This window comes from Abrus precatorius, unplaced genomic scaffold, assembly GCF_003935025.1.
Source record: "Abrus precatorius isolate BTA unplaced genomic scaffold, Abrus_2018 Scaffold3, whole genome shotgun sequence".
NCBI lineage: Eukaryota > Viridiplantae > Streptophyta > Magnoliopsida > Fabales > Fabaceae > Abrus > Abrus precatorius.
Genome location: NW_020874373.1, coordinates 3,008,841 through 3,023,480, shown reverse-complemented (window position 1 = coordinate 3,023,480; position 14,640 = coordinate 3,008,841). Strand labels below are relative to the sequence as shown.

At 30.3% G+C, this 14,640-nt stretch overlaps 1 protein-coding gene across 1 annotated transcript; it reads left to right on the top strand.

Annotated features, from left to right (window-relative positions):
* Window positions 1–139: 139 nt before the first annotated feature.
* Window positions 140–13,419, top strand: LOC113863447 (lysosomal Pro-X carboxypeptidase-like). The gene is made up of 10 exons (XM_027497032.1): window positions 140–638; window positions 786–975; window positions 1,054–1,187; window positions 2,163–2,275; window positions 2,360–2,483; window positions 3,186–3,341; window positions 12,650–12,805; window positions 12,932–13,011; window positions 13,108–13,157; window positions 13,252–13,419. The coding sequence occupies exons 1-10, from the start codon at window positions 249–251 to the stop codon at window positions 13,383–13,385; spliced, it is 1,527 nt and encodes a 508-aa protein (XP_027352833.1). The 5' UTR covers window positions 140–248; the 3' UTR covers window positions 13,386–13,419.
* The last annotated feature ends 1,221 nt before the right edge of the window (window positions 13,420–14,640 follow it).

Below are 14,640 nucleotides of genomic sequence, written 5' to 3'. Positions count from 1 at the left end.
AAGGGCTACTATCCTGAGGTTTTGATATTATTAAACATTAATGTATGAAAAGTTAAGTTTATCAAAAAAGTAAATTGAATGTTAGTGTTATATTTATGGTGAATGGTCCACCCATCCCTCTGTCATAGTAACCCAACCAAGACGGCATTTTTTCTGCTCAAGCTCTGAACTTGTGAGATTCTCTTTTACCTTTTTTATCCTTTTTAAATACTCATTTCATTTGTAACCCGCACTTCATTAGAAAAACGATGGGAATTAGACTTGGCTTCCATTTCACAATAATATTGTTTTCTCTATTTTCTCTGCCATCCTTTACCTTTGCTTTTGCCCCTATCATTCCAACATTTCCTTCTGCGCTTCGTCAAGAGTTAAAGCAACACTCTCCTTCAGCCCAAAATGCCCTTTACAGAACAAAGTTCTTTACCCAAACACTTGATCATTTCAATTTTAATCCCCAGAGCTACAAAACATTTCAGCAAAGATATCTCATCAATGATACCTACTGGGGTGGTGCCAAGAAGAAAGCTCCAATCTTTGTCTACACGGGAAATGAAGGAAACATAGAATGGTTCACACAAAACACAGGCTTTATGTTTGAAAAAGCTCCTTATTTTAAAGCCCTTTTGGTTTTTATTGAGGTAAGGTTTCTAGAGATCACCAAAAAGCAACCCTGTACTGTTTTAAAATGCAACTTGTCCAATCTATGCTGTTGAGATCTCAAACTAGAACTGTTGACCGTTAACTGTTCTCTTACTCTATTTCATGCATCACAAATTGAACTGCAGCATAGATTCTACGGAAAATCAATACCATTTGGGGGAAACAAAAAGGTTGCATATGCAAATAGCAGCACACTTGGGTATCTGAGCTCAACTCAGGCCTTGGCTGATTATGCGACCTTAATAATTGGTCTGAAGAAGAATTTGTCAGCCACTGATTCCCCTGTTGTGGTGTTTGGAGGATCCTATGGAGGAAGTATGAGCCTAATTCATGATCACTTTGTTAATTTATTTTAGATGTTTACATTTTTTGGATAACAAATTGGTTTTGCAGTGCTGGCTGCTTGGTTTAGGATGAAATATCCACATGTTGCAATTGGAGCTTTAGCATCCTCTGCTCCAATCCTCCATTTCATGGATTTGGTTTCACCAGATATCTTCAGCAGCATCATCACACAAGACTTCAGAGTTTGTCTCTCCCTCCCCTACTGGACCCCCTATTTTTTAATATAACCTGTGTCATGTGTGCAAGCTATTTTGTTATAATAATAATTAACTCTTCAAAGCTGCAAACAACAAAATTAAAATATCCAGCATAGTTTTCAATGTATTTTTTTTAGCTGATTGTTTTGACCAGCGTACATTAAGACCCTATAATTTTTTATTTTTTTTTTCTAAAGATTTACCCATCGCTTAATAAGATTTTAATAATATTTTTATTAAAACTATAGTATATAATAAGATATAATGTATTGATAATAATAAATATTATATTTTAATAAATAATATTTTTATTAAACAATTTTTAATAAATAAAATTTAAATTTAAGCATCAAAATATAATGAATTTAAAAAAAAAACACTTATCGCATTAACAATATAAAATAATTATTTATTATATATTAATTTATTATTATATATTTTCAACTATATATTAAAAATAATTTTTTGTTAGTATTAATTCTTAATAATATATTTAAGTAATTAAAATTTATAATTTTTTAAAAGTATATAACACTTATAGCACTTTATATAAAATGATTATTTTTATTTGCTTATCATAAATATTTTTTATTTTTATAATTAAAATTAAAGCTTTAATTTGAAAAACATACTAATTTTTATGACGTAAATTACTAAAATTAAATTAAATTATAATTAAAACATAAAAAATCACAATATAACATTTCAATTTTAAGCAGGAAAAAGAAAGTGATTCTCTTATACTTGAATCTTGTTTGTTTTGTATTTTTTTATATTTGTTAATATAAGTTTTATTTTATTTTATTTTAAAATATAATTTTTAACAATTAAAAATAAAAACAAAAACAAACAAGTCCTTGAGTGTTGCTCTTGATTAGCAATTAATATGCACGTGCAAATGTGGGCATGGCATTGAAGAAGTAAATATTTAAATAAAAAAAAATTGATGTCCTTGCACAGAGCGAAAGTGAGAATTGTTACAAAGTGATAAAAGGGTCCTGGGAATTAATATCTGACACGGCCAACGAACACGGAGGAGTGGAACTGCTAAGGAAATCATTCAGAATATGCAGGTGAGAGCATATATCATTCATGCTCAATCATTTTACTGCACTCTTTAAATGCCAAATCTGCTCACACTGTTCAAATTCATGCAGTAATGATATTGGCGAAGGTGCTTTGGAAGGTTGGCTTAGAACGGCCTGGACTTACACAGCCATGACAGATTATCCCACTCCATCCAATTTCCTCAATCCCTTGCCACCATATCCAGTCAAAAAGGTCCCACTCCTTCCTCTTTTTATTTCATTAATTACTTTTTTCAAAAATCTATTTTTAATTATTAATATTTATTTAGTAACAAATAATAAATAATTATCATAAAATTTTAATGATAAAAACAATAAATATTTGTTATTTTGGTAATATGATATAAACAGTTTTATGTTATTTATTTAAATAAATTTACACATTTGCCCCTGAACGAAATTAATATGGAAGTTAATTTATTATGTGTGGGATTTCTTATTTATTCCATTGATAGAGTGGGACGGGACCACTGACCCGGGAGACCAGAGGATTGACAAAATATAATTTATTGAAATATATATATATATATATATATATATATATATATATATATCCAATGGCACGTAAATATAATTAATAATTGTAAGAGTCTATGTATGATAAAAAAAATTGACATGAGACGTAAATATAAATATCTTCAAGATATTGTAAAGTAAGCTTTTATTTTATTTTAAATTGATGTAAGTTAAAACAATAATAAGTTAGATATCAAAAGTTCTATTTTAATTTAAATTTAAGATTATACCAAATAATAAAGTAAAATAATTCTATAACATAAATTTATAATTTTTTTTATTAGTTCATTAATCACCAGAAATAGGATGAAATAGACAAATATTTAAAAAAATCCTAAATATTATAAATTTGATTATTTATTTATTGTGAGGAATTTAGATGTGCGAGGCGATTGACAGCTCAGTGGCGGAAAACAATACATTGGGGAAGTTGTATGCAGCGGCAAATATCTACTACAATTACACGGGCACTGCAACGTGCTTCGATTTGGATGACGATTCAGATCCTCATGATCTTGGAGGATGGCAATGGCAGGTACCCATCCATACAATTTCACATATCATTCTTCTCAATTTTGATTTTTTCTATTTTTAACTTTAATCGAATAAAATCTTCAGGCTAGGGAGTTACCATTTCCAATTTGTTTTATTAGTATTTTTTAAAGTAATAACTTCTTAAAATAAAAGTCAAAATAATCTATTAATAGCAAAATAAAATAAGATAGAAGAAAATACTATCTTATTATCTTAAAAGTATCTAAGTTATAGTATCTCATCCCAATTTCAACGCTACAGAGTAGTTTGGTGTAAGAAGGTATATAGGTCAATTTCGTATGGCTTAGGGTAAAAAAAAAAATCCAATCATCAAAATAAATTAGCTTAACTTATTCTATTTTGCAAACTTTTATTTTTCAAATTAGAACCAAATTAATTTAATCATAAATCAAATACTATAGTTAGATCATCAAGATTGTCTTTTATTTTAAAAAGATGTTTTTAAGAGAAAGTGAAAATGCAGACCTAGAAAGTAAAATGCCTATTAACATAAACAACTTAATTTCTTTGAGAGCAAATTGGTTTAGGTTACTTTGTTCATAACACCAATAATCAAATTATCCAATGTCGATGATGGTATCAATTATCAGAACAGTAGTTAGATATCATGTCATCAATGTAGACTTGGGTACGTTGCCTGTAGTTTACAAGTATTGTCTTATATCAACATAGGTTTATTCAGTAAAATTAGTAAAAAAATAACAATTTATAACTTATAATTAAAGTATATAATTTTATAAGTAATTGATTGAATTATAATTATATAATAAACATTTTTTAAATAACTAAAAAAGATATATAATATTATAGGAAGAGAGAGCAGAAGTTTATAAAAATAAATATAAAAATGACATAAATTATTGATAATTATAAATTGAACGTTACTTTTATAGTTTTTTCAAAAATTATTTTTTAAAAAATTATAAGTTTATTCTATTTTGTAGTTATTAAAATTAAACGACTTTATTAGCTCTTCTTTTAAAAAAATTACGAAGTTCTAGACAAGTCATAAGTTCGTGTTGCTAAATAGTCATAATGTTGGGATGAAGAGTGAAAAAAAAGAAGTAAAAAATATATTATTTGAATTACTTAAAATAAAAGATAAAGAAATATAAAAAATCATCTATTTATTTGGATGAGTAGAAAAAATATGAAAACATAATTGAATTGTATCACAAATAATTATTAAAAAAAGTTAATATTAAAAATAATTTTTCATTGTGATATTTTCTTATTATATTTTTGTATTATATTAATATTATTTAATAATTTAATTAACAAAACCCAAAAACACTCAAGTTCTCTACTCTCTTACTTCTCCCCCAATTTGAAAATAGTTTTTCAAAATATGGCACTTGCCCAAAAATATCCCTTTCCCCAATTTTCCTACCAAACGAACCTTCTTCTTACTTCCCTCCTTCACCTCAACCAAATAATGATAAAGACAATGGTCGAGTTCTTAAGTCTTGAATTGTTAATGTAGGTGGGTTAGATTATGGGTGATAAACTTTCCCTTTCAAGAAAATAACACCAAAGATTTAACATAACTAGCTAAAAAGGACAAAAGAGGTTTGGCTCCACAAATCAAGTAATGGGTCATCACCTTTCAAGTTATGGAATTTGAGACTTAAATAAAAGATTATTAGATTCTATTAGTCTAATATGATCTAAAGTTAAATATATAAACCAACTTAATTGGTCAGATTCAATTTTTTAGATTTATTGGATTAATTCAAGCTATTGAACAAGCCTAATTATATAGAAGCTCAATAACTTTTAAAAATGAACTTATTTTTTAAAAGGTTAATTTAAAAATCTTACTCTATTTAAATTAAGTTTCAATGTAAAAAAAGTTATATTTAAATTTTTACATATCTTTTTATTAATTAGTCCTTATCATTGGTTGACATTATAAGGATGATATTTTTATATGGATTGAATTAAAATAATATTATAAGTGTAAGAATCAAAATGTAAATATTTTTTCATTTACACTACTAAAAAGTTTGTATATACAGATAGATTTTTAAATCATTACAGACGATTTTTGAAATTACAGACGGATTTAGAGATGGACATAAACTGTTTGTGATATCGTTGTCGGTAAAGAATTACAGATGGATTTCACAATTCGTCTGTAAATTACAGACGAAAAAATTTGTCTGTAACATATAGACGAAAAAATTTGTTTGTAGTCTGTCTGTAATATATTTTACTATTATTAGTATTTTTTGTTTATATAGATAGTTATTTCTGACTATTCTTGATTATCACAATTTATAAATATAATAACAACTATAAATTAGGCATCTAAACATTTAAAAATGATTTATAAAACATAAAATTTAAATGTTATTATAAAGAAAGACAAAAGCATCCAAATAAATACATTTAAAAATAAAATACAAGTCTTTATCATGAATAATCTATATGATCATCATCTGAAGGAGCATCATCATCAGTAGACAAGGAGTCGGAAGAGGAATGATGCATGGAGGTAAAAACTGGTGGTGCTTAAGCCGGTGGAGGAGGAGGAAGAGGTGTGGAGCTGTTTGCTCTCATGAGCTCAAAATAAGCATGCATCTGATGTATCTGCATATGTTGTTGTTTCATCTGCTGCTACACCTTCCTTTGCATTCTCGATGCCACCTTCTTCTCTATCTTCTTCTCCATTTTCTTTACCCACTTCTTCTTCCATGTACTTTCCTTACTCTTCCACATCTCCTCATTCTGCTTCTGGAGTTCTTCATTGAGGGCATGGACCTGAGTGCGAACCATGTCCTCCACTTCCTCAGGTGTAAAAGAATGGGCATATCCAGTGACAGATGCATGGGACATGGAGTCTGCAAAGCAGCCTCCCATGCCATAAATGCGACCTTTATAAAAGTTACCCACTGTCTGTGACCACATAACATCCTCATCTACTGACTCTGGATTTTGAGAAGATGTCTCTTCAAGCCTTTGAACATAATCATCCTACAATTCAGTTCAGATAATTAGATATTAGTTTGGAGAACTATTTAATAAATCACTAATAATAACATATAGTATCAATATATTAATGACTTACATATGTGGCCTGAGATCGTGTATCAACTCACAGGTTTTTGTCCTGCTTGCGATTGTGTGTCTCCTTAAACAACTTTCCAGTCGTAGATGGCTTCTTCAACGAATTCTCCTGCAATTCGAAATAAATCACAATCTCAAATATGAAATTATAGATAGAGTAAACTGAATTTTAAAATCATATATCAAGTTCGCCTTAGTGTTAGCCAAAGTCGTAGACCCACCAGTATGCAGTGACTCCCTTATTAGATGCTCTGTTTGTCTTGTTCTTTATGGAGAGATTTTTGAACTCATCCATACCCCAATACTCCTGCAAGGCATGAAGAAAGTTGGGTGTTATCCAATTAGCAATAGAGGGGTCCTGACGAACCTCAGTGTACATCTATCTTAGTTGCTTTGCAGTGCGACTCTTCCAGGCCTTGAAAATCATCTCTTTGTCCTGGGAGAATGGAGAAATTGCTCTACAAAAACACAATTCCATTAGAAAAGGTACAAACAGTCATATGTAATTACACTTAGTTAAAATTAATACACTATTATTATCTTCCAATCTTTGAACCATTCCATCTTTGTATCCTTCGGCACCTTTACAAAATTTGTGTAAGGCACATCAAACATCTTAATTATATCTGTGACCTGGTGGAGACCTTTCTGTGGTGGTATCCAACTGATAACACAATAAAATAAAATATTAGGACTAACATTCACATAAATGCCTATGTTTGGCATATTTTGAAGGAAACTTACCAAGTGGACCCATCCCATCTCAAAGTTTGTAACAATCTCGATGATGTCTGGGTCTGTGATGACTGCTGCCCACTTACAGCTAGGACAGTAGTGGATCCCTCTCTTGTGCCCTGTGTAGTAGGTGACTGTGTAGCCTGTGTAGTAAGCGGTGCAGAGTGTGAAATTCACTGTATTAGAGAGGGAGGAGCAATATACCATATAATCATGTAATACAATATATGTTTAGTGACAAATACTATAATCGCTATAGAATATAATTAATATTTGTGATAACACAATAAATAATCATGGAAACATATTAAATTGACAAACTTACTTAATTTACCTCATTTACTCTGATAGTATGTGCAAAAATTTGATGTCTCCTTTGATATATATGTCTGGCATATGGATCCTTCCACTTGAGCTCTATTTTTCACAGTCCTTTTGAATCCTCCAATTTCTCGTTCAAACGGATATATTCACCTATATTGTACTGATCCACATACACGTGCTTCATACGCTAAGTGTATAGGCAAGTGCTCCATTGAGTCAAAGAAACCAGGGGAAAGTATTCTCTCTAATTTGCACAAAATTACAGGGATATTTTTCTCCATAACTAATAGATCTTCAACCCTAAGAGTAGGTGAATACAGGTCCCTAAAGTACTCACTTAACTCAGTCAATGGCTTCCAAACATGGTCTGGTAGTTCCCTAAAGGCAGCAAGTAGAAGACACTCTATGAATATGTGGCAATTATGACTTTTCATTCCAAAAAATCTTTCTTGTTCAACATTCACACAACGACAGATGTTTGAAACCTAATTGTTAGGCATTTTTAAGTCATTCGTCCACTTACACACATCTTGCCTTTGTGGAAAAGTTAGTGTGTAACTTGCCTTTGGCTTTAACCATCGACCATCTGCAAGTTGTTCTAACCTCAATTCTGGACACCTACAATATTCTTCTAAATCTTGTCTTACCTTTACATTATCTTTAGTTCGATCAGTGTTCATTACAATATTCATGATATTGTCAAATACTTTTTTTTTCACATACATCACATCTAAACAATGATGAACTAAGTTATCCTTCTAATATGGGAGCTCCCAAAATATACTTTATTTGGTCCAATTATGTGTCATCCCATAACCAGGAAACCTAATGAATTTTTCTATTTCTGTTATTTTTGGCAAGTGTCTAACTCTATCCCATACTTGATGACCATTTAAACGGACGAGAGGATCCTCATTCTCAACTGTTGCTTTTCTAAATTTGTAGGCTTGACGCTTATAAGGATGTTCCATATCTAAAAATCTCTTATGGCAATCAAACCATGAATTTTTTCCTCCATGTTTTAAAGTAAATGCCTTTGTATCCTCCATACAAATTGGGCATGCTAACTTTCTTTAAGTCATCCATCTAGACAATATTCCATAAGCAGGAAAATCATTTATCGTTCACATCAGTGCTGCCTTCATGATAAAATTTTGCTTCCTTGAAAGGTCATAAGTTACTACACCCTCACACCATAACTCTTTCAACTCATCAATCAAAGGTTGAAGGTATACATCAATTTTAGCCTTTGAATTTTCTGGATCAGGAATTATACAAGTCAAGAATAAATATGGATTTTTTATGCTCATTTCAAAAGGAAGATTAAAAGGTGTAACCACAATAGGCCAACAAGAATATGGTTTATTAAATTGATTGTTTGGAGTGAACCCATCAGCACATAACCCTAACCTTACATTTCTAGAATCGGATGCAAACTCAGGATACACTTGATTAAAATGTTGCCAAGCCTCACCATAAGATAGATGAGTCATTATCTCATCACTGCTTTTATTTTCAGCATGCCACGTCATGTAAGGAGCTGAACTCATAGATGCATACAACTTTTTTAGCCTAAGAATTAAAGGCAAATAATGCATTCTAGTTTGCAGTACATCTTTATGTTTATCACTTCTACCACCTCTTTTTGGTTTAAACCTAGGCTCTCCACAGAATTTGCAATTGGTCAAAACAACATCATCTTTGTAATACAGCATGCAGTCTTTCAAACAACAATTAATTTTGACTTCTTTTAATCCAAGTTTGAAAACTAATATTTTTGCTTGCTAAAAGTCCTTTGGAATGGAGTCAGGTTGGGGACTAAGCTCACTAATTAATGTAGCTCATTGATCAAATGAACTCTGACTTTGATTGTTTTATGACTTTATGCTTAACATTCTTATTGCTAAAGATAATTCTGAATGCATACACCCATCTCATAAAGGCTTGTTTGCTGCTTCTAAAACGTTATAAAACTTTGCAGCATCTCCATTAGGTTTTTATTCAGTTTCAAAATCACGAAAAGTTCCAAATTGACGACCAACAGCATCATAAATCATTTTTTTTATAACGACTATTGCTTTCTTCCCAACTTACATTACCTACATCCTCATCTTATTGCAATATATTTGAATTACATACTTGATTTTTCAAATTAACTACTTCCCCATGCTCAGTCCATATCCAATAATCATGTTTAAATCCAAACTTATACAAATCATATATAATTGAATCAATATCCAAAAACTTTCTACACTTACACTTAGAACATGGACACCTAACTTTTTGGTTGGTGATGAATTGCTGCGAATTACAACAGACACGTATAAATTCCTCTACACCCTCAAAAAATTCAGGTTTTATTTCTCCCCGGACTTGGGTACAACCTATCATACATCCACTGACGATTTCTGAGAAACATATTCCTCAAGAACTATATAAACCTAATACAAATATACAATGTGGTATCAACCTTCTATTATACATTACACTGAATTTTAATATAAATTTTGGCAGAATCTTCCCTAATACATGTCAATTTCCTTACATTTGTTTACCACTTTTTTACAAAAATCAAAATTTCACCACACATAACAATATATTATATAACAATATATTAATCGATACATCAAACACAAACAAATCACAATCCTAAACTGTTCTAGAGTACATCCCCTTGTAACTCCACAACATGCATATTCTACAAACACAAACAATCCCACAACACACAATTATCAGGTTTGGAGAAGGACCTATACGCCCTTCTCCCAGTCATACAATCTCCAATCCTACAACTCTATCTTAGAACTTTTAAGTCTCTAAAATACATAAAAAATTAAAAAACTAAACCGATTAAAAGTTAGAGTATCGTACCAAGAATACAATAATACAAAAAATCTTTCAAATAGATGCCCTAATTACTCGCAAAGGCCAAAACACTGACTCCTAGAGAGAGAGAGGGGGGCGAGAGAGAGAGTTATAAAAAAATGAGGAAGGGAAAAGGGGAGGCGTCGTTTTATGAGTTTTAGTCATTACAGACGGAAAAATTTGTTTGTAAAAGATTTAATGAAACTGTGCGTTTCAGGTGACAAATTACAGACGGATTTTTCTTGTTTGTAACTCCCGCAATAAATTTCTTCATATTTTCAAATTACAGATAGAAAAATCTGTCTGTAATTCCTATTTATACCATTTCGCGCCAAATGGCGAGCAAACTATAGATGAATTTTACATATGAATTTTTTAGAAAAAAAAAATTCACAAATCCATCTATAAATAGCGATTTTCTAGTAGTGTTAGGAAGGACTAAGACAAAATTAAATTTGTTTCATATATAAAAATTTAAAAAAACATTATTAAACATAAATTAAATTTAACATTATTGTAATGACAACCGATGTCAGCATTATTTTGCAAATATTTTTTTATTTATTGGCTAATATATATATACTTAAAATTAAAAAAATAATGATTGGTAATACAAGGATAAAAGAATATTTATTAATCAAATATTCACTAATAATTGGTTATTTATATAAAATATTTATACTATTAAGCAGTACAAAGATGAAAAGAAGATTCGCTAATAAAAAAGAACTAGTAAGATTAACAACTAATTTAATCAAAATACTAATTAGATTCTTTAGTTTATATAATTTTTTCTCTAAATAAATAAATAAATCAAAATAAGATTATATAATAAAAATAACCAATACAACATTAAACATAATTAGTTTTAATTATCTTATATAATGAAACTGTATTAGTAACAGTAATCCCTCCAAAACTACTGAGGCAGTGTGAGGTTAGCTCAGATGGGTGATTGACTAAAGGGAAGAGGGAGAAATTTGATTGAGCTGCCAACTTGCAATCGAAAAGCCTATTGTCTGGTCCAACGTACGATAGAATCCAAGAAAAACATTCGCCCGTGACAACTTCACATGGAAAACTCAATCCTCTTTCAAAATATTGTTAATTACTTTTCTAACATTAGTGCCCAATATAGTATGCACCTGCTTATGTCAGTAATTGACAAATTAAATTCCTTCAAAACCTTGTCGACAATATTGGTACCACTGCTATGCAACTTTTGTAATTGTCCCTCAACGAATTTACAACTTTTAAAATCTTCTACACAAATTCAAATAATTATGTGCAACATCCCTTATTTGACAAAAACTGTCAAAACTTGTATTATCTATATCTTAATAGCTACATCAGTACATTATTATTATTATTATGGTATCCTTAATCCTGCTAGAAAAAATTACCTTTTATTGTTTTTGTATCATGTTTCTTGGGCACATTTCATTCTAAAATTAAGGCAACATTGATTTTGCATTCTTGTCAATAATATCACTACTATCAACCCAGGTCATTCCCTCGTTTTTGGACTCTTCTTAGTTGCTTCGACACTATCACGTATCAAACTCGTCCATGCGCTGATATTTTTCATGCGTACAATAAAAGTTGTTTTGAATTTAATCACTTGCTTTAGTCAGAGACACAACAGAGATCCCCGCCTCAGTTCCAATTCCATAAGCTATATTGAAGGCTCCAGTAATATCATACCTCATACTGGGGCCCTCAATCACACACGAAAACCTTGTGACCAAAATAAAAATCTCTTTGTGACCCTATCTTAGTGTTGCTTTAAGTAGTCATCAGTCCAAAAACATCATTCGTTAGACTTGACTTATTTAACAGGTAGTTATTATCTTGCTTCTCTCATTAAGTGGATTCTCATGAAGGACAATGGCAACGAAAGTTGGCAAAGGAAATTAGGAAGGAAAATATGTGACATATAGGAATAAAAAAAGAGAGAAGTGATAGATATGATAGATTATATTATATGATGGAAAAAGAGAGATAAATAAAAATTAAAGGAACGTTGATATCATTTAAAGGTGAACTAAGCAAGGAGGAGTTTAGGGTATGTTTGGTTTCTGCAAATGTTTTTTATCTTCACTTTTAGTTACATAACTATTATTTTATTTTTATTCTGTTTCCTGTTTTTTAAATTTTGTTCAGAAAACAGACCCTTAAAAGTTTAGTTTCAGAAAATGTCTTATATATTTTTATTTTGTTTCTATTTTTTTAAATATTTGTAAAAAAATACTAAAATTATGTTTTTTTTTTCTATTTCTATTGTTTTTGTATAAGGCCTGTACAGAGATGATAATGCCCGTAGGGGGAAGCAATAAGGAGAGCATATTCCCAGAATCAGAGTGGTCATACGAAGCCAGATCCTCTTTCTGTGACTCTTTCTTCGGTGTAGAGCCAAGACCCCACTGGATTACAACTGAGTTTGGTGGCCATGTGGGTATTTACTAGTCAATCAAATTTTTAGATGATAAATTTTTAATTGCCAAGCATTTCCATAAATATATACATGCACTAAGCTTGTTCAATTTCATTGATGTTGATGGAGTATGTTTCATGCAGAGTATTGAGAGAGTTCTGAAAAGGTCTACAAGCAACATTATCTTCTTTAATGGTTTAAGAGATCCTTGGAGTGGTGGAGGGTATAGCATATCATCTCTTCTTTTTATACTCCATTTTCCCCCACTATTATTACTGGTATAATTTCACCAATGCTAATAATTATGAGATTGGTTCAGGGTGTTAAAGAATATATCAAAAACTATAGTTGCTATAGTTGCAAAAGAAGGTTGGTGAACCAAACTAATAAAAAATTTGTGTTTTCTTTTTCTTCTTTTTCCGTTTTCCTATTTTTCTTTATTTAATTGGGCGTTTGTGAGCAGGAGCACATCATGTAGACCTAAGATACTCAACTAAAGAAGATCCAAAGTGGCTTAAAGATGTAAGGAAACAAGAGGTGCAGATCATAGCAAGTTGGATTTCACAATACTATCAAGACCTACAATCCAACAATTAAGGGGTTTTTCTCTTTTTTTTTTCTATCCTTCGAGGCACTGCAATTGTTGCCAATTGAAAATTATAAAGGTGGACCAATAAAAGACAATTATAAAGGATACCCAGAATGAAGAGAACATATAAGTGGTTGTTAGTAATAACAATCTTACTCATTTCGTCCCAGTGCCTTGACTCCATAGCTTCGCTCTCTCAAAAGATATTTTACTAAATACTGTTTCATTTTTAAATATATTTTATTTTTAAGTTTAGTATAAAAACTTTAAAAAGTAGTCAAATGGTATCATTGTAGAAACAAAAAATATTATTACAACATTCGTTTTACTTTATTAATTTATAAGATAACAATGCAGTTAACAAAAAAAATCAGTTTTTTTAGCACGAAGAACAGAACCATGCCCCTTTTAGCTACCTGGACCAAATAAGTTGGATCCAAAGCTTCTGTTTATGAGGATCCAAATTAATTTCCCAAGCACATTTAATGTCCAAAACTTCATAGCATATTCAATGCCACGACCCCTTCTCCATTCATAGCATATTCAAATTCCAACCTTTCTTCTGATGATTATCACTCCAAATAAAATGTCCAACAGTTTTATGACCCTTTACTTTGACGTTTAAGTGGTTAGAATAAATATTTAAATCAAATTAGGCATTGGAAAAAAATTTAACATGAGTAGTTTTTTCATAAGTTAATTTTTAAAATCTACAGACCTTTTTTATTCGTTTTTATCAAACAACTTTTTCAGTTCATTGATAAATAAGCTAAAAATAGCTTATTAAAAAAAATTGTAAAAACTATAAATTAATCTCTCATATTCTTGTTAATTTTCTTTTAATGTTACATACAAAATGTCCGTTATTATCTTTCGTGCCACACATGTCCTCACCTCTTATTATTCATATGGAAAAACAGAGATTAAGAAAACTAGGATTAAAAATATTAACTACAGCTCACGGTTATTAATTAATAAAATAACCAAGGAATAGTACTGCTAATATAATATTGGGTATGGCTACAGTAAGACGGTAACATATATAGAATCTTGAAGGGTAAAAAGGAATTCACTCAAATAATTACTTAAAAGTACTCACAGTAAGTTATTTTTTCAAAGAGGATACTAAAATAGTGTATATCCATTGGTATAAGAATTTAAAATAACTTCAGAAAATCGAAAAAATATACAGATAGAAGGGGCGAAAAACAAAGGTTGAAAGCCCAATCTTTAACTTGTCCCAACGCGTGTTGACATCGAGGT